The 18,689-nt window shown below is 39.9% G+C and overlaps 1 protein-coding gene across 7 annotated transcripts in view; it reads left to right on the plus strand.

Annotated features, from left to right (window-relative positions):
- Nucleotides 1-1,752: 1,752 nt before the first annotated feature.
- Nucleotides 1,753-18,689, plus strand: part of PPP2R3B (protein phosphatase 2 regulatory subunit B''beta) — a 50,171-nt gene continuing 33,234 nt past the window's right edge. For 2 of the 7 annotated variants that reach the window (XM_048934456.1, XM_048934460.1), the window contains exons 1-2: nucleotides 1,753-1,882; nucleotides 3,849-4,296. In XM_048934456.1, coding sequence (XP_048790413.1) covers nucleotides 3,949-4,296 — 348 coding nt within the window. In that variant the 5' untranslated portion in view covers nucleotides 1,753-1,882; nucleotides 3,849-3,948. The other 5 variants (XM_048934457.1, XM_048934459.1, XM_048934458.1 and 2 more) reach the window with 5 other exon arrangements.

Raw genomic sequence — 18,689 nt, forward strand, 5'->3', positions numbered from 1 at the left:
TCAAAGGCATTCAAAATGTTTTAAAAGTCCTCTTTGTTCCATGTCTGTGGCTCTGCTATCACTCTTCTTAATTCAGCCCTTCAGTTCTGGGCCAGAAATTGCACTTCCAATCCATAACAGAGTTCTCATTTTCTTTCCCCTGCTTTAAAGCTACTTCCACAATAATTACAGATTTATTCATACTTTGACATCTGCTTCCTGTACTTTATATTGAATGCTTTGCTCCAGTTTAGAACAATACATTCTGTCCAAATTTCTAGATTTCACCAACTGGCAGGAAACAAAGCACTCTGTTTCAAAATGTGGGGAATCCCTCAAAAATTGTCAACATTTCATAGGTTTTCTTGAATGCAGAACCTCACCTTAAAGTTATGTAAATGCATTTCTGTGTCTACAGCAACAGGTCATAGAATCATAGAATCACAGAATCACAGAATCATAGAATCATAGAATCACAAAATCATAGAATGGCCTGGGTTGAAAAGGACCACAATGATCATCTAGTTTAACCCCCCTGTTATGTGTGAGGTCCCCAACCACCAGACCAGGCTGCCCAGAGCCACATCCAGCCTGGCCTTGAATGCCTCCAGGGATGGGGCATCCACAGCCTCCTTGGGCAACCTGTTCCAGTGTGTCATCGCCTCTAAAAAGCCATTCAAAATACTGACAACAATATCAGCCTTGACTTTGCCAGAAGATTGTAGTATTTTGAGTATTAATAAAATATAATTGTACTGACGTGTACCAGATTTCTCTCATGGGCATTTAACCTTTCGCTCTCCCTTAATCCTTTATCTCTGTGTTCTCTCTTTGAGCTCCCACAAACCATGCCCATTCCTTCACTTATTCTATTTTAATCATGTCTTCAAACCACTGAGAACAGTAAATGGTGTTGTCTCTGGCATAGCCTCAGCTCCACAACAATAAAAATTTCATGGAGTTGTGGCATCAATCTGTCAGAAGTGCTCAGAGCACCTCTCACACCAAAGGAAGAGCACAGAAGTGAGGCATACCCACATAAGGAAAACACAGCATTGTGGAACAGGGTTATGAGGTAAAAATACACAAGGCAGTGATGTACAAAATAATGAGGAACAAATGACCTTGGGCAATGCCACGCCATGTAACTTTGCATTGACAAGCACACCTAGAGCCTCATTGATGTGTCATATAGACGGTCTCTTGGTACCATGCACAAACAAGTTCTCCAAGAGACTCTGTGTTGGCTGAACTCCCTCCCTTTCCACCCTCTCATTTGATAGGACAAGGGGAATGGTTTTAAACTGAGACAGGGGAGGTTTAGGTTAGATATTAGGAGCAAGTTTTTCACACAGAGGGTGGTGACACACAGGAACAGGTTGCCCAAGGAAGCTGTGGATGCCCCATCCCTGGAGGCTTTCAAGGCCAGGCTGGATGTGGCTCTGGGCAGCCTGGTCTGGTGGTTGGGGACCTCACACATAGCAGGGGGTTGAAACTAGATGATCATTGTGGTCCTTTTCGACCCAGGCCATTCTATGATTCTGTGATTTGTAATCCCTTAGCAGGAATGGCAACAACAGCAATACCACAGAAGCACAGGAGAAGTATTCTGTATTCTCCTCTCAATGGACTTAGCAGATGGAAGCCACAAGCAAAGGTGAGTTCGGGAACTGCGAGTCCCCCTCGATGAACCAACAAGGCCCGAGCGCAACCCCTCCACAGCTTCAGCTCGGGTGGCCAGGAGGCTCCTCCCGCTGCGCGTTACCACAGCAACCGTTCGCCGCGTCTCCGCCGGGACGGAGGAGTTCTCGCGAGTTTTCGGCGGGCAGGAGCGGTGGGCGCGGGGCGTGCCGGAAGGCGGCGCAGATTTGAAGGTAGCGGCGGGTTGTGCCTGGTGGAAATGGTGAGTGCAGGTTGCGGCTTCTTCCGGCGCCTTGGTGCTGCTTGCCCGCTTTCGTGCCGCGCTGCGTTACCCCGAGCGCTGCTGGGGCACGTATACTTCGTGCTGGGCCGGGCGCGCGGGACAACGGCCGCAGGCGTGCCGTCGGCTGGCGGCTGCCCCGCGTCCCGCCAGTCCCGGGGCACGCAGGGCGCATGGGCACGGCCGGCCCCGCCGCGGGTTGGTGTGGGCGTGGAGGTGGGCTCGGCAGTCTCGTTGGTTTGTTTGTGGAGTGACGTGGCGACCGGTTCCGGTGCTGTGTGTGGTACTGGATCTCAAAAGGAAACGTGTGTGCTCAGCGTGATGAGCTTTTGAAAGTGGCAGCTCGATAACTTGGCTGGTAGAGAATTATCAAGTCCTGGGCAAAGGCTGAGCCTCGGTGGTAACGGCGCTTTAAGGTGCTGGGTTGTGCTCTCTTCTCATGTTCGAGCGCTCAATCATTATAAGGCTTCTCTGGTGGAGTGTTTGGAGTGGCTTTGCAGTCTTCTGCATATGGGTGAAATGGGTGTAAAGGTGAGGGCTTAAAAGTTAAACATTTCTATAAACATCTGCCAATGTGAAGGCTAACATGTCAAGAGGTAAAACGTAGGGGAAGAAAAAAAAAAAAAAAAAAAAAAAGACTGGGGTTTGACCTAGCTAGTCAGTAGGTGTTTTGACTGCAGAGATGGTGATGGTAACCTGCTCAAAGCTCCTATTTCACCGTTAAGCCCTAGTGCTTTGGCTTCTTGAAGAGCACATATTTTCTCAAGTGAACAGCTGAGCTGAAGCGATGCTATCCCGATCTTCAGGTCGCATAAAGCTGATAGGACTAAAGGTGGTGGCCTTAAGTTGCTCCAGAGAAGGTTCAGTTTGGGTATTTAAAAAAAAGTGTTCTCAGAAGGAGTGGTGAGGCATTGGCACAGGCTGCCCAGGGAGGTGGTGCAGTCATCATCCATAGAGGTGTTCCAGAACAGTGTGGATGTGGCACTGAGGGATGTGGTCAGTGGGCATGGTGGGAGTAGGCTGCTGGTTGGACTGGGTGATCTCAGAGGTCTTTTCCAACTCTAATGATTCTATAATTCTGTGTTGTTTCACAGTGGCTTTAAAAAGCATAGAAGTTACTATCAAAATATTTCTGTTTGTGGACTACAAAGAAGCCTTGAGGAGAGATCTCTGGAAATCTGCTTGGACGGAACTCATGTGGCAATATTAGCGTGTCATGGTGTGAGGTTTTGCATCAAGCAGAACTTTCAGGGTGAAAATTGAGCCTTCAGTCTCAGCTTTTGACTGCAAGGATTGACTCATAAATCTTAGTTGTGCTTCCACCAAGGCTTTGCATAAACAGTTTGCTTATAGTCTCATAGTTATTATGAAGTGCAGCTATATTTTTGAAGGCTATTTGTTACAATGAACGTGTGTTTGAAGATATATTCCCATAGGCAGCTCTATTTGAGGAAGCTAAACTGAAGTTTTTCTCCTCAATCTCCATCATTTGTGCATAAATAAATAAATTCATATAAATTTATTTGTTATTTGTGTTCTATGTCATAACATCATGTAGTGCACTGAGAGTAAAAGAATTAATGCTCCGGTTCCGTGTACTGTCGATATGTTTGGGTACCTGGTTCTCTGAGGAGAACAGCTGTATATCCCAGAAGACTTTCACTGTTCTATTTCTGTTTTCCCTCTCTTCCTCACCTACCCTTTTCCCTTTTTTGGGCCAGTGGGCCTGTATGCCTTCTGTCCCATCATAGACACAGATAGACGTAGAGATAACACCATGACACTGGGCTTGATTAATGATTTATGCTTACAGAATGATTCTTTGCCATTGTAGTCACATGCTGTTTTGTCTCTTCCTGCACCTGCTGTATCCTGTGGAGAGATAAATATTAGCACTTTTATTTACTGTTGTAGCTTTAACAGAGTTTGTTTTTGTTTTTCTTAACAGGAGTTTTAGATTCTGTGAGACGCTGAAAGTGAAGTGGAATAAGCAGATAATTATCAAACCTTTATTTTGAATTTCTTCCAAGAAGGGAAACCTGTAGAAAATGCCACCTGGGAAAGTTCTACAGCCTGTACTGAAAATGAAAGTGGATGAACTCTTCTTGTGCTGGCTGAGTCAGCCTGCAACTCAGCTGATGCTGAAGGACTGCTTGAAAAGAATCAAGAATGAGGGGAAAACTGAAATTGGCAGTGGAGATGCAGGAAACAGTGAAAATGAGAGGTTCACAACTAAAAATTCCAATTCAAAGCAAAGCATATTAGGAGATATCAGGCTGCCTTTGATGCCTTTCACTCCTCCTCAGCTTTCTACTTCTCTTCCTTTAGCAACTTCAACCAGCCTAAGGAATGCAACTAATGTTAAAGGAACACGTAGATCATCAGGAACCAGAGTAGTAAGTTTTGTTTCTTTCTTATTACGCCTGTTTGTTGAAATGGAAGTGAATTCATGTTTATGGGTGTGGTGAGTTATGCAAGTAATGAGTTTCCTCAACAGGAGGTGTTGGGATGGGAGCAAAGCAGCAGCACAGAACGTGAAATATCAATGTTAGCATTAATGGCTAAGTGGCTTAATGTGCAAGGAGCCAAGACAGTCTTTTGAAACATCTTTTGCTTTTTATAAGAGGTGTGCACTTGACACAAAATGGAAAGTGGATTGTTTTTATTTCCAGTAATTTTTGCTGAGTAGAAAGCATCTTAAAAATGCCATATCCTGTACTTTGGTTTACCTGCCCTGTTTTTGAGCTACAATTTCAGATACCATGTAATATTAATCTGTCTTGTAGCCAACTTGCGTCTTCTGTGTTTGTTTTGGTGGATGAAGCATATGTAAGGAAATATTAGAATAAGCAATTCTTCTGAAGAAGAATTACCCTGTGTGCTACGGTTAAGGCTGGTATTGATATTCCTGTGTTTCTTAATGGGCATGAGCAAACGAGAAGTGATGGAAAAGCTGGAAATCACCCTGTAAAAGAAAAAGAGGAAAAAAGTTCTTTCGGTAATGTCCTTGTGTCTGTTGAACAGTGTCTAGTGTATGGGAGTGTGGTGGTGTTGATGGTGGGTATTCTTTTTAAGAGTTGGAGAGTGAAAGAAATAAACTTAAAAGCCAAAACTTAGATAGGAAGGCATAGGTGTGATGGCTATGACTAACCAGGTGTCATGCATGAAACATGTTTTATATTTTATTTAAAAATTTAGCATTTTATCAGGCACGGTAACTTACAAAGGCTATTTAGTTTAAAAAACATCTCTTGTTTATCATATTTTTTGCAGAAAGTAGCCCAAGACAGATGCCAGTGCTTCAGCTATCACATTTAGACTAATAAGCCCTTCCAGTATATATGTTATTGTGAATAAATGCGAATCCCCGTGTTTGTTTGCAGTGTTATTTTTATAAAATACTCCCTTGACTGCAACTATTCCTTGGTCTGATGATACCAGGCACTGTTGTTAGTACAAGACTCCAATTTATTTCTACTGAATCTGCATATTAACAAAGTAATTGTTTTGGTACTGCATGGTACACTCAATGCTTCCTTTCTGAGAAGGTCTTGATTTATAATAGACAATGTCTTCTATGCACAAAAGACATCCCTGCCCCCCCAGCCTGATATTTTTCGATGCAATCTAATTTCTAGCCCTTTTAGTAAATTGTAAGAACAAAACTGGATAGAAAATGATCTGATAACTGATGAAATTAAACATTGCATATGCAGTCTGCCTTATATCTAAGGAGTTGTTAACAGAGGCGTGCTGTTTCTGCCTTAGTATTATGAATCTGTACACTGGTAATTCATTGCTGGAGTTCGTTGCTCCTGACTGCTCTCCTTACTTTGGTGTGTAACTCAATCCATTGGCCAAACCTTATGTCCCAGGGAAGCCATCTCAACTAAGAGTAGAAAGGTTAAGAATGACTTGTAGAATGGCTGAGAATGACTAAATATCAGTTAATTTTAGTCTGTTCCTGGTCTTTATTGTGTGTGCATATACCTGTATTTTTATACACTGAAGTAACGACGTGACCTCTGTTTTGTGCTAAACCATTTAATCTGAGGTGTTGTTTTTTTGTTGTATTTTTGTATTTAAAAAAAAAACAAACAAATTTTCAAGTCTAGTGCAACAACCTGCAGCCCATGTTTCTTAAATTCAAGGCATTACACTTAACGTCTAAAACTTGCCTGCACTGTTCTTACCACGCAGGGACATGTGTTTGATGCATAATCTAGCCAGACAGCAAAGCATGATGATCTATTGACATAATTTTTATTTGTTCATACCATCATATTTCCTGTTTTAGTAAAAATGAAGAGAACTTGCAGATATTCGGTCTCTTCTTGTATTGGACAAAAGTGACCAAAGGGGTTTAGAAGCCACTGCTTATTTGTTTGCTGTAATTTCTCTTCATGCACATTGATTGCTTTAAGTAGATGTCATAAAGAAGAACTATAAGAGATTCATAAAGATGTAATGTGGCTTACTTAAATGGAATCGTTTGCATCGTGCTGAGAAGGAACCTGAATGGGTAGGTTGTTTCTTTCCTGAGAGTTAGACATAGGGAAGTTTCCAAGCAGTGAGGAAGTTATTTGAGGATTTATTATTCAGCTTAATTGAATTTTCATATAAAATCTAATCTTAAGGGCTTGTAAATTGTATTTGCAGCAAGCACTGGCTCTAAAGATACTGCTGAGAGTTGCATAATTGCATATTCTGCCCTGACTGTGAATTTTCTCATAGAAAGCAAAATGTACCCCTCTTCCTTCTTACATGGTTATGAATTACCCACTGCAGTGTCAAAAGTGGTCCATCTGGCTTTGTACATCTAATTATGGTTCACAAATTTAGCCACAAAAGCTTTACCTGTTTCATTTGAGATTAAGTAAATTTGAGGTCCTTGTCATGTTTCTGCGAATGAAGGACAATGTTTCAAATAGTTTTTTCTTTAAAAGAGAAGGCTTGTTCTTCGGCTCTAGTAATAGAAATTTATATTCTAAGGAAGTCCTAGAAAATGCTAGATGTCAATGTACTCAACTCTGTGTGCCGGAGGGTGTTATTAGAAAATGGTTTTCACATCCCATCATGAAGAGCTGGAGAGTTATTACCTTTAGGATCATATAAGTCAACTGAGGCATCTTATTGAAGCTTTTCTTACTGTATACGGGAATGCTGATAACGCAGCATACAGGCAGTAAGTTCATTTGTTATGCTTTTTCAGTGTCATTGAGCCGAATCACTATGTTTGATTATGGGTAATGTTGCTGTACAACTCTTTCTATCTCTCAGAAGTTGAAACTCTTCTGAAGGGCATAAGACAAAGAAGCTGCTAACAGGAGAACTGATATCCTCGGGCCATAACTAGGTAATTATGAATACTTAGGAAATTACTAGGTAATTATGAATACTTAGGAAGCACTGTTTTCATACTACAGATTTCTGTACTTCAAATAACAAGTATTGCAGAATGGGAAGCATTCTTGGATCACCAGCCTTGAAACTAATTAGATAATTAAGCTTTAACATATAGTCAGCATAATGAGCATTTGAAAACCCAAGCTGGTGTTCTGATGGTAACTGCTAAACAGTAATAAAATTACTGACATTATTGACAACTACTGTATTAAAAGAGATTTTCTCTTTCAGAGGTTAGCTTGCATATGAAATTTAAATTTCATTTTTATTCAGAAAGTTGCCACGTGTTTTTGCTGACATAGTAATGCCTTGTCAGAGAAGAATGTTCTGACTTTGGAAAAAGATGAAGCCCTCACTGGTTAGCAAGTCTTTTGTTTCTTGGGTGATGAGAGAACCTACATTGTATGGGCAAAACATTGAGGCACTTGTAACAAGGATTAATTTGTTCAACTTGACAGAGTGCTTGAAGCCAGTTCTGGAAGAACAGTAGTTCAGAATAGACTGCAGGCTTAATCTTCAGACATGTTGTGAAATCCAGACAGAACTCAGCAGTGACAATTTATCCTAGCATGTTTTGGTGGAAGTGAAAATAAAATATTGTTTGTTTAGGGTTTGGATTTCTTGTTTCTTTGTTCGTGTTTTCCTCTTTGTTTGCGTGGTGTCACTCACAGTGAGTTCAATTTCTGGCTGCACCTATTGTGCAAGTATTATTGCAAAGTTCTGGTAATGTGAAGGGCTTGATAGTACTCAGAGTACTGCAGTTATGATTGTGATTTGTAAATCCTTAATGTACTAAAATAACAAGAAATCAGAGGCAGAGAGGGAGTTCAACAATTATCTTGAATGTTTTATGAATATAATGTTGTATAGAGGAAATTCTAGAGCTGTAACTTCTGAACTTGAGGGATTGTTGCTGCAGTTTTCTTTCAACCTCTATCTCTATTGTGCATAGGTTTAACAGTGTTTCTGGCACGCTAGGTTATCTTAAACAAGGAGGATATACAATTGTGTGCTGTTCATCACATTGTCAAAAATGGCAGGCCTCAAGGTCTAAAAGATGCCGCAGGCAAGACATTTAATCCAAACCAGCTGGTGTGCAAGGCATCTGGGGAAACAATTCACAGAATTTCCTATGGGCATTTTGAAAGGGGGTAGTGTGGAGAGATGTCATATGATCTGAAAAAGTTCAAAGTTATTTTCCATTTCTCTGCAGGGGCAACCTTTGGCATAAAGGTACTTCTTAGACAGGTTTCTGTATAGCCTTTTCTTGATGAACATATTGTTCTGCTTGTTATTCTGTGACAGTTATTAAAGCTCATTATCCCATATTTGTGACTTAATACTCCGATATATTGTAACGTGTGGCTTTTTTTCCATCACTTCCATTCTTATCAAATTTCTGTTTCCAATTAGTTTGATTCAGATGTAATGGTACTGCTAAATCCATTTTAGCTTAGAGGGAAGATAAATGAAATAGTTTAACATTAAGACAGAGATTTGAGTATAACAGCACTAAGAGTTGCTTATTGGAACAAAAGAGCTCTTTGGATGCCATGAGTCTCAGATCTGCCCCCTTTAGATCAGTGGTGGGCTGTTTCCATGTTCTGCAGATGTGTGTGCTTTAGGTTTTGGGGAAACCACCACTAACAAGGAGTAACAGAGAAGTAAAAGGAATGACTCTGAATCCAGACAGCTTTTCACTCTGGTAGGTATTGAACTTTGATGGCACTCTTGACATTTCAAGAGATTAGTCTTGTACCTTGTCTGCATCAGAATTGCTTCCTACCATACCTTAATATTCAAAACAGTGCCTTAATATTAGAAACAAAGCCTGGGAGACGTGAGTTGTGTTAGGATTGCACAACAATCTAGATTACATGTGGTCTAACACATGAACTCCCTAACTCTGCATTAAGGAAATGTAGTGTTAGTAGTGCTGTCTCCCATCACTTGCAGTGGTGTGGTGCTGGATTTAGCTTCCAACTCAAGCCTGTGACTTAAAAGCAGACTGTAAATAACCTGGTAGCAAGCTGATGTACTTCTGGGATGATAACAGTGTGCAATGGCAGATGTCAGAAATAATGTTCACAGTGAAAGTCTTTCTATGGTGTCTACGAAGGAAGGATGGCCAGAAGTTCATATTAAAATCTGGAAGAGTGCAGCTATGGGCATTCCTAGATAATCATTACTAGTTTCAACTGTGGTCAACATAAGCAGTACCAGTAGTATGTTGTACATATAGTGGTGGTTGTTCTTAAGCTTTACTGTACTGAATAGCTTGGAACAGAGGAATCGTTGTCTTGATTGGAGAACTAATGATTCATTTCATGTGTAAATGATGAACTGAAAGTTATTTACTGTTGCAGCTATTTTGGTACTGTCTTCTTACTGTACATTACTGTATATTGGACCCTGGGCAATAATAGCATTTACTCTGTTCACATTCTGTACTTTGCTGAAAGAAGGAGGTGTGTCTTGTAGCTCTCATTCAAAGTGGCAATTGCACGTGAAAAAGATACTTCTGTCTGACTGGAAATTCAACAATGTTGTACATGCTACCTGCAATCTTAAACTTGTTGGTACTTCTAGTGATGGAAAAAAAATTGAATTCAGAATTATACATGGCTTTCTTTAAACTTAAAATTCACGTGACTCCTGACATAGGACAAATTAATATTTTGATAAAACTGATAACTAAAAGGTACTCTCTCCTATGTGAATAGCTACTGCTTAAAAGCAAACAAGCAAAAAATTAATTGCTACACAGGATCATTACATGTAGATACTATTCCAGTCTGTCAAAGCATTTGAATACAATTATGGCTTTACATCAGTCATTGAAACAGTAGTTTGTGTTAACAAGTGGGCAGTCTAAGAACCCATTTTAGCTTTTGAGAGCCCTCCTACATGCCCTCTACGTAGTGTCAGCAAGAAATGAGGTTGAGGCCAAAGGTATGTGTGAATTTACTTCAGTACAAAACAATGCAGTTCATCCTGTGAACTAAATGAACCTAGGCAGTGACTGCTCACAGCTAAAGGATTTGCACATGTAGCCGTCTTGAAAAACTGAAATGAAAAGCAAGCTCAGTAGTTTCATTAACTGGAGAAAACACCTGTTAAGCACTCTGTGTTCTCTGCAGTCTACATGTGAGTGCTAAATTTAATGTTTTAGCTGTGACATAATACATAAATAATTCCATTGTGTTGAGTTGAATTGTGTTCTTGTCTTCCAGTTAACCGCAAGCTAATGATAGTTGGTAGTTAACAGCATTGGTAGCTAAGATTAGTTTGTGTTCCATCAGCAATGGATACAAGTTAAACTTATTCCACGTAAGCTCACCAGCAATCAAATGATGTTTTCAGGTGTGTAGTGGTACTTCATGTTAGGTGTATCTCATTCCCTTAGCAGTCGCTCTTAAAAAATAAATAAATAGCCAGAAAATCTAGAGCTGCCCTTTTACTGTTTCTTGATCACAGGTACTTGCAGTGCTAATGGGTTCTTGAGGCTGTTGTGTTGTGTCCTTTCTGCTTAGTTTAATTTCATATGAAACTAGCCTTACATATGTGATCTACGTAGATCTTAACTAAAAACTTTGGCTGATTTCAGGCAACAAACAAAATCAACTGGAAGTGTGTAGGGAGCCTTTCACAACATGTGCAGGTGCAAGAAAGCAATGATTATGCAGGAAAGACTTGTGTGGGTGATGAGGGAAAGACAGCAAGACTGTCTATAAAATGTAAATAAAGGGTCTTCATCTGGGTGCTGCTGACATCACTTTGACAAAACAAAGTTTGCAGAGCTTACAAAACTGTTGGACTCGATCTATTTTTAGAATTCAGCAGAATCAAGAGAAATGTTTCTAAACAATTTTCTTCCCATAAAAGCTGTGTATTGTAATCCGTCTAATGTTAGCATTCATAAGTGTACTTATTTTACAGCAAGTACCTTTTTAAAAGTCTTCAGTTGCAGCTTTGGAAACAAAAAGTTTTGAAATGCAAGACCTTTCATTTAGTTCCATATTATTTATTTAAAAAAAAAATCTTATTCTCCTTGATAAGCAGTATAGTTTTATAGTTTCTATCATCTTTCTGTTTCCTGTGCATGGCAGTGTTAGGTTAAGAGACAGTCTTAATAGGAGTTCTATCAGAAATTCCACTGTTAAGTTATAATTTGTGGTCTTACTGACTTTCTTATAGAACAAGTGGGTCCGTATCTTAAGTTTCTTGATTTGTTATTTTTGCTTAAGGCCTTTAGGGAGTGAAATCCAAAGCAAAAACATATGCAGGAATCTTTCCTGCACCTGTCACTTGCTCAAAATTGCTGTCTTGTGATTTCAGGGACTAAGTTACACGAGGCATTAGCTTATTTTGCTTGCACTGAAGCAGTGATTGTGCTTTCATAGGCAAATCATTTTAGTTTTGGAAATGATTAATTTAAAATTCAGTTGATGTAAAATGAAGTAATGAGAGTTAGTGCTGTTTAGTAAGTTGCTTGACAGTTGAGGATCATAAATGGCAATGTTTTATTATATCAGATTAGTGTGTCAACTTCTAAAATAAGGTAACAATTGGTAAAGGTTACCAATCTCAAAATGAATAGATATCCAAATGGTACCTGTGACTTTGAAAAGCTGCATAATGCATAAATAAGACTCCATTATAAAAGTTTGTCTACTGTAGCAAAATCCAAATGGTATTGATATGGTATTCTTAATCAGCTTGACCCTTCATTTCACTATATTCTTCACTTCAGAGGCATACACTGCTGAACTTACAAATGTAGCTTCCTCTGTGGGTAAGCCCCATCAGCATCATGGTTCATTTGAAAAACAATGTCCTATTAGAGCAGGTGTAACTTTAATTTGTATGGGCTGTAAGAGATTTTTATTATACCCATCTGCTTGATAGTTTCCTTAGCAACATCAATTTGCGTACGCTTCTTTTCGTGATCGGATGAGTAGGGTCCTCTGAAGATCATGACGAGTCAATAGGTTCCACCTATGGAGCACCATTCCAACCACCTGCTTCCACTGAATCTCTATTTAGGCTGTGCGTGGAAAAAATAACATAAGAACTGATAATGTTTTCCAAAGATGGTAAGAGATGGCAGAGAACATGACCATTATTCTTAACAGTATGTATGTTATCCATTAACCTTTGGTCCTCGTTTTTATTTTATCCAGTGCTGACACTAGCTGAAGTTAGTCTGCCAGATGCAGTTAGCAGTCTAAAACGTCCTGTGCTATGTCTTTGGAGTCCAGGCAATGTAATCATAGCAAGGTGACATGTATCTTATCTTGCTTCTAATCGGCCTGTGCGTGGTGTACATACATGGCATTCTTCTAGTAATGTGCAGAGAATCTGATCAGATCATTCTTCCTGGTCTAGCAACATGTATCTTACATCTAATTGGTGTGTTGCTGTTCACTGTATTACCTCCTAAAAAACTTCTAATTCTCACATAACTGTGGAAAGAACATCCAAGCATTGTTCTGTCAACTGGGCTCAAGGTCTTAATGACACTCATTCACAGAAAGTTAGGGATGAGTAACAATACTCTGTTATTCTATTCATTTCAGGAGTACATTGTCCTCTTGTTCTTTTCTCATACAGAGCAGTTTGAAACGGGTGGATACTAGCAAGAAACAACTTAGATAATGGTCTGAAGAGCATCAGTTCCATCAGTGTGAGAATAAATAAGTTTCAACTTTATGTATCCTTATTTCATAACAGGGATGTAGGTTTTAGTGAGTGAGAAAAAAACTTGACACTTATGAATTCAGTATTGGAGAAATCAGTCTTGGTAAGTTCACCCCAACCCTGAGTGGATCAGCTTGTCAACGAACAGTCTTGGTTGCTTCTGCAGTTATTTGGATGAAAAACAGAATTTTATGTGCTACATTTTTTTTGTTCTTTTATTTTTCCATACTCTAGAAATGTCACATTTTACAGTGTCTATCTGTCTAAAATTCACAAACAGTAAATCTTGCTTCACTCTCCTGATAGGGGAGTATTTTGTTTATTGCTCATAGAATTGTAGAATGGTTTGGGTTGGAGGGGATCTTTAAGATCACCCAGTTCCAACCCTCTGCTATAGGCAGGGACACCTCCCTTTAGACCAGGTTGCTCAAAGCCCCATCCAGCTTGGCCTTGAATGCTTCCAGGAAGGGAGCATTTATAACCTCACTGGGCAACCTGTTCCAGGGTCTCACTGCCCTCACAGTAAAGAATTTCTCCCTAGTATCTAGTCTGAATCCACCCTCTTCCAGTTTAAAACAGTTTCCCCTCGTTCTGTCCCTACGTGCCCTTATATAAAGTTCCTTTCCTCATAATAGTGTAAAATAACACGTGACCAACTGAGACATTCCCTCATTCCTACAAGGTTTTCCCTTACAAAGATGCTTTCAAAGATGAGTAGGAGTTCTAGAATTCTGTCCAAGCAGAGGTATTCTTCATTTATTTAGACTCCTTTTTGCTGGAAGTTATGTAATATTGTTCAGCAGAAAAGTACAGCAGATGCTCCTGAACCTGTGTAAGCTGTGTTTTCTTCTGTGTTTTCACTTTGTCCATCATAAAATCAAATCTGACTGAAATTGACATCATTTTTTAATCTTTACCCTCATTTTTCATTCTATTAAGAACTGCTAATACAACAGTGGTCCAAAGGCCTACTACTGTTTTGCGTGCTTTAAAGATCTGTAGTAAATGTTGCATCTACCCAACTAGAAATACATTTACTGAAGTGCAGTGTCATTTGCACCTACTGTTGTGCAGTAACTCTTGCCAAAAATTGTTTGATTCGTTGAATGCTCAGTCTCACTGTGGAACTTGGCAGTAAAGAGTGGGGAACCAAATAATTAACAGTCAGATATCTGGTATTTACCCAAATAATGGAGCTCTCAATGTATCAAAGGTCAGGTACAGACTTATCTGGTCTAGAATTGGCTCTTAAGAATATTAAATAGTGGGGAATCTAGTCATAGCCTTTCGAGAAGACAGGCAAAAAAAAAAAAAAAAAAGGGAAAAAAAACAGCTTTTTAGGATTTTTTGGGGTTGTTTTTGTGGGGGTTTTTGTTTGTTTGTGTGGGTTTTTTGTTTTTTTTTGTTTTTTTTTTGTTTTTTTTTGTGTAGCAGAGAGTTGTAGCTTTTATCTGTCTGTGTCTCTCTTCTGGTATATTTACATAGTTTCTTCTTTGCCTTTCCTGCCATGTGGTTAGTATATTTTGCTCAGCATCTTTAGCTGCTCGACTGCTTTTTTGATACATCTTCCTGAGCTATTTACTTATACCAGCAGTGCATTTTTTCCCTTTTAGATATCTGAAAAATATCCTTTGTGTTAAGTTTGTCATGTTATTTCATCTGTTTCCTGTATTAAGAAAGATGTTACCTTGCCTTAGTTATCTTCACTGCTCTTTTTTGTCCCTCACTAGTCAGTTACTTTTGTTCAAGGCTTTACTAGTTGTACATGTTGACTGTTGTAGAGATGGGACAGTTGTTTCCACAGTCAACCCAGGGCACGCTTGCATTTCTGCAGTATGGCAGGCTGAGGAGTTCAGGTGTGCTGCACACTGTTGCCATTGAGCTCATTCATGTGGCCTTGTGTGAACTGTATCCAAAGGCCAAACCTGCCTTCTGTCACTTTGGTTCATGTGTAATTGGGTTAAGATCTGGAAGCTAGGTTTGGTGTAGCTGAGCACAGCTCATAACACATTGAGTTTCTTTTCTTTGAAACTTTCTTGAATGGTTGGATGTGGGTATTTTTTATAGTATTTGAGATTGGTTTTCTATAACCTCCTAAGACTTTAGATCTACTATCAGCATATGCTTTTGACTAGGAATTGCATTTCCTAGCTAAACATTTAAGGTTTTTTGGGATCTGATTCAGATTTCTGTTTCTTCCACATTACCCAAAACATCAGTGAAACGTGTCCAACTTGAATACTTCTGTGTTGCAGCCGCATAAATACTGTGCTGCTATTGCACACGCTCAGGCCACTGTTAAAGTGGTAAACTCCTTAACCACAGGCCCTTGAGTCACTTCCATTCATAGTGTGTATCTTTAGCTTTGGAAGGAAGCTCTGAGCATGTATCTTCCCTTCTGTTTGTCTAGCTTATAATAAGCTGCCAGGATGCTTGAACCGCTTTATGGCCAGCATCCAGCCCTTCAGCCAGGAAAATATTTTGCCTTAGCTTCTGCTGGAGAGAATTCAGATTCAGGGGGGTGTCCAGGTGTAGTGTTACACTGAACATTCCTTGTCCAGTCTGGGTGGAAGCTGACGTTCCCCTTCTACTGTGACTAATTCATGACTGAAAAGGTTAAAACTGATCTTAAGGGGCTCTTAACTACACTGCTTTGAAAGTACTGGTACCTCCCTAAATATGGCAATGCAAAACCCTTTGAGTTCAGATGGTGAGAAGGGGGTGGTTAATAGCTGCCACTGTCCTTACTCCTCACAGTGTGTTGCAATTAAATGTTCACTAGATGTAGATTTGTTGTATGGTGCAGCCTGTATGCTTTTGAAAACTATACATGCAGGTATGTAAGCAACTACTAGATTGGAAACCAAACCAGTGGCAGTAGGGCTAATACAGCATTAAGCTAACTGTGGAATTGATGTTATCAGCTACTTCTGACTACAAAGTGGTATCATAACAAGGAAACACAGAATATTCAAAATACTGAACAAAATGTACTAGTAAGTAGTGACAGGCTCAGAGCTCCATCTTAAAGAGGGAGTGAAATCCCCAGCTCTTCAAAATGGGGTTGAAAACACCAGTGTCTTATTGAGGGTCCTTCAGGTGAGTAGGAGCTTCATTCCCTTTGCTTAACTCTGTGTGGCAGTCAGTCATCTTAACGACAAACAGCCACCTCAAGTAAGAGCCCAGTTGTAGTAGTGAACTGGTGCACATCACCTTGTGAAAAGGGGTGAAAATCTCAATTTAGGCGAGCAGATACCTTTCTTTACATATCTTTGTTCTCTAAAAGAAGGCCTTTTTCTCCCTGAACTGAAATGTAATCTGCTTTGCCTGTGTGCAACACAACCTTCCTGACCTTCCTCAAACATCTTAGTCTGGAATTGGCATCTGCTGCCAGAGTAGGATTCTTCTCCTACTCTAACACCTCAGTCCCCTGTCTCAGGTTCCAGGCATGCTGCTGTTGTGTGCCACACTCACTGCTCTCTCCTCTGGCTTCCTTGTGAGTCAGGGTTATAGCTTAGTTGATCTGATCTTCCTAAGAGGCAGTGAGTGGCAGCCAGATTTGCTCTGTGCAGTTTGACAGTCTGGTCATGCCAAACACAACATGTCTGACTCCTGCCTAGTCAATTCCTTTCTTGTTCTCCTACTTCCGAGAGAAATAAATATCTTCATAACAAGTTGCAATAAAGAAACAGGTGGGAAATGCTGGTCACTAAATTAAACTCAAGAAAACAGACTTTTTATCAGCATTTACTTCCTAGTAGTATCTGATAAAGTAAAAAGGAACCAACTTAGACAAGTCATGTTTTACTGGTACCTTTTTAGTTTCTCTTTTCTGAATCTCACAGTCTGTTGTGGAGTTTTACTAAATTGATCCATGACAGAGTGGATATGAATAGAAGGGTTAGGCTAAAGATCATAAGCACAGTGCAGAGCTAAAATAATGTAGTCAAGTAAGAGAAAACTTGAGCTTTGTAGTGAAGCAGTTGTTCTAGTGTTTTTTTGGTATGTGTACGTCTTTATCTAATCAAGAAAGTTATTTAAAGCATGAGGGATGAAAACATCATGAGTGGCTCTGTCTTGCCATTCAGTAGCTTTGCTTTTGCATGACTGGTCAGAGGTATCAAACAGGCAATTTAGAGAATAAAGAGAATTTAAGGGGCTATGAGTATTTACAAATTGATTTTATAACGTGAAAACTTTCAGTTATCTAATATCCATCAGGTTGTAGAAGAGGATGGATAGGATACTCTGAATTGTCAGTTGAATTTCTGCAAAAACTAATCACATTTCTGCTTCTGGGAAGGAGATTGCTGTGGTCTGAAAGATCGCATTATTCCTCATAAAATGCATTTGAGATTCATTTAACTGAAAAGAGAATGTAATGGTACCTAACTCTAACTTTAGTGCTTCTGAAATTTGATAGACGTGCAGTGTAACACGTAGATACTAATGTTTGTAAAAGCTCCTATTTGAGCAAGAAAAGTGTCTCCTGTCAGCTTTGCTCAGATTTTGTTGCATCATTGCTATTTCTAATGTACTCTTTCTGCAAAAACATTTGCCTCAGTGCTGCTGGTATCTTCTGCCGTGGCATTTGGGTGATCAGAATCTTGTGATACAATAACTGACGTCTAGATGAATGCAGAAAATGTTTCATGAAGCTAGCTGAGCCACTCCGTGAGAGTTTGCAGCTTTTTCTGTTGTCACTTTCCTTTTTCTTCTGATGTAATAGGATTCCTGCTTAAGGGCTGAAGAGCTTGGAAAGAGTTGAACTGCTGTTTAGTAAGCCTTCGGTGAGGTACTTCATTCAAGCTAGACAGTGAGTGTTTTGTGACAGAAGGAAAAGCTGAGGGGGATGGGAGGAGGAGGAGGAAGCTACGACATGACCACGGCTGGCCTCTTCACATTCCTCCAGGGCTTGCTTTTTTAAAATTGGAAGCTGCTTTTATAGATGCTGCTCCAAACAGGTTTGGTTTTTTCCATACTATCCCGTTTAGACTTTGGAATGCTTGTATGAAAGGGCAGGCCCCCAAAGTGACTTTCCAATCTGTTTTTGTGATTCCAGCCAAGTTCCCTTTAATGTATGGAGCAGGCGAAGTTGAGCTGACTCTCTTATAATATCACGGAACTCAGACGCAGCTGCTGCTTTAAGTGGCACTGTGTGATAATACAACAGCTCTGCTATTTACTGGGATTCAAGTGCCTGGACTGGCACACAGAGACATTATATGAAATCCGAAAGCATGAGGATAAAGGAAATTTCTTTGCGGCAAGATCCTGATCTGAGGAAGGAGTTGGCGCTGCTAGCTCGAGGATGTGATTTTGTTTTGCCTTCTAGATTCAAGAAGAGACTGAAAGCTTTTCAGCAGGTCCAGGTTTGTCTTTCAGATCTTATGCAATTAAGTTATTGTAATTAATTGTACTTCTTCAGCCACACAAATTTCAGGAAATATATGAAAATTCTTGCTCAGGTAGCAGTGTTTCAGTGAGTTTCATATCTGGTGATCTCCTGTGTTTTAGAAGACTATGCAGGTGGTTCTCTGCAAACAAACAGAAGACAGGAGGGCTTACTGAATCGTGTAGTGTAGATAAAGTGTGATGTTTGCACAGAGGTGCATGCAGTTGGACGCTGGTGTGCTTAATGCCACTAGACTTCTACAGACCGCTTTCTATAATCTGCATGCAT

This window comes from Lagopus muta, chromosome 1 (genome assembly GCF_023343835.1).
Source record: "Lagopus muta isolate bLagMut1 chromosome 1, bLagMut1 primary, whole genome shotgun sequence".
Taxonomy (NCBI): Eukaryota; Metazoa; Chordata; class Aves; order Galliformes; family Phasianidae; genus Lagopus; species Lagopus muta.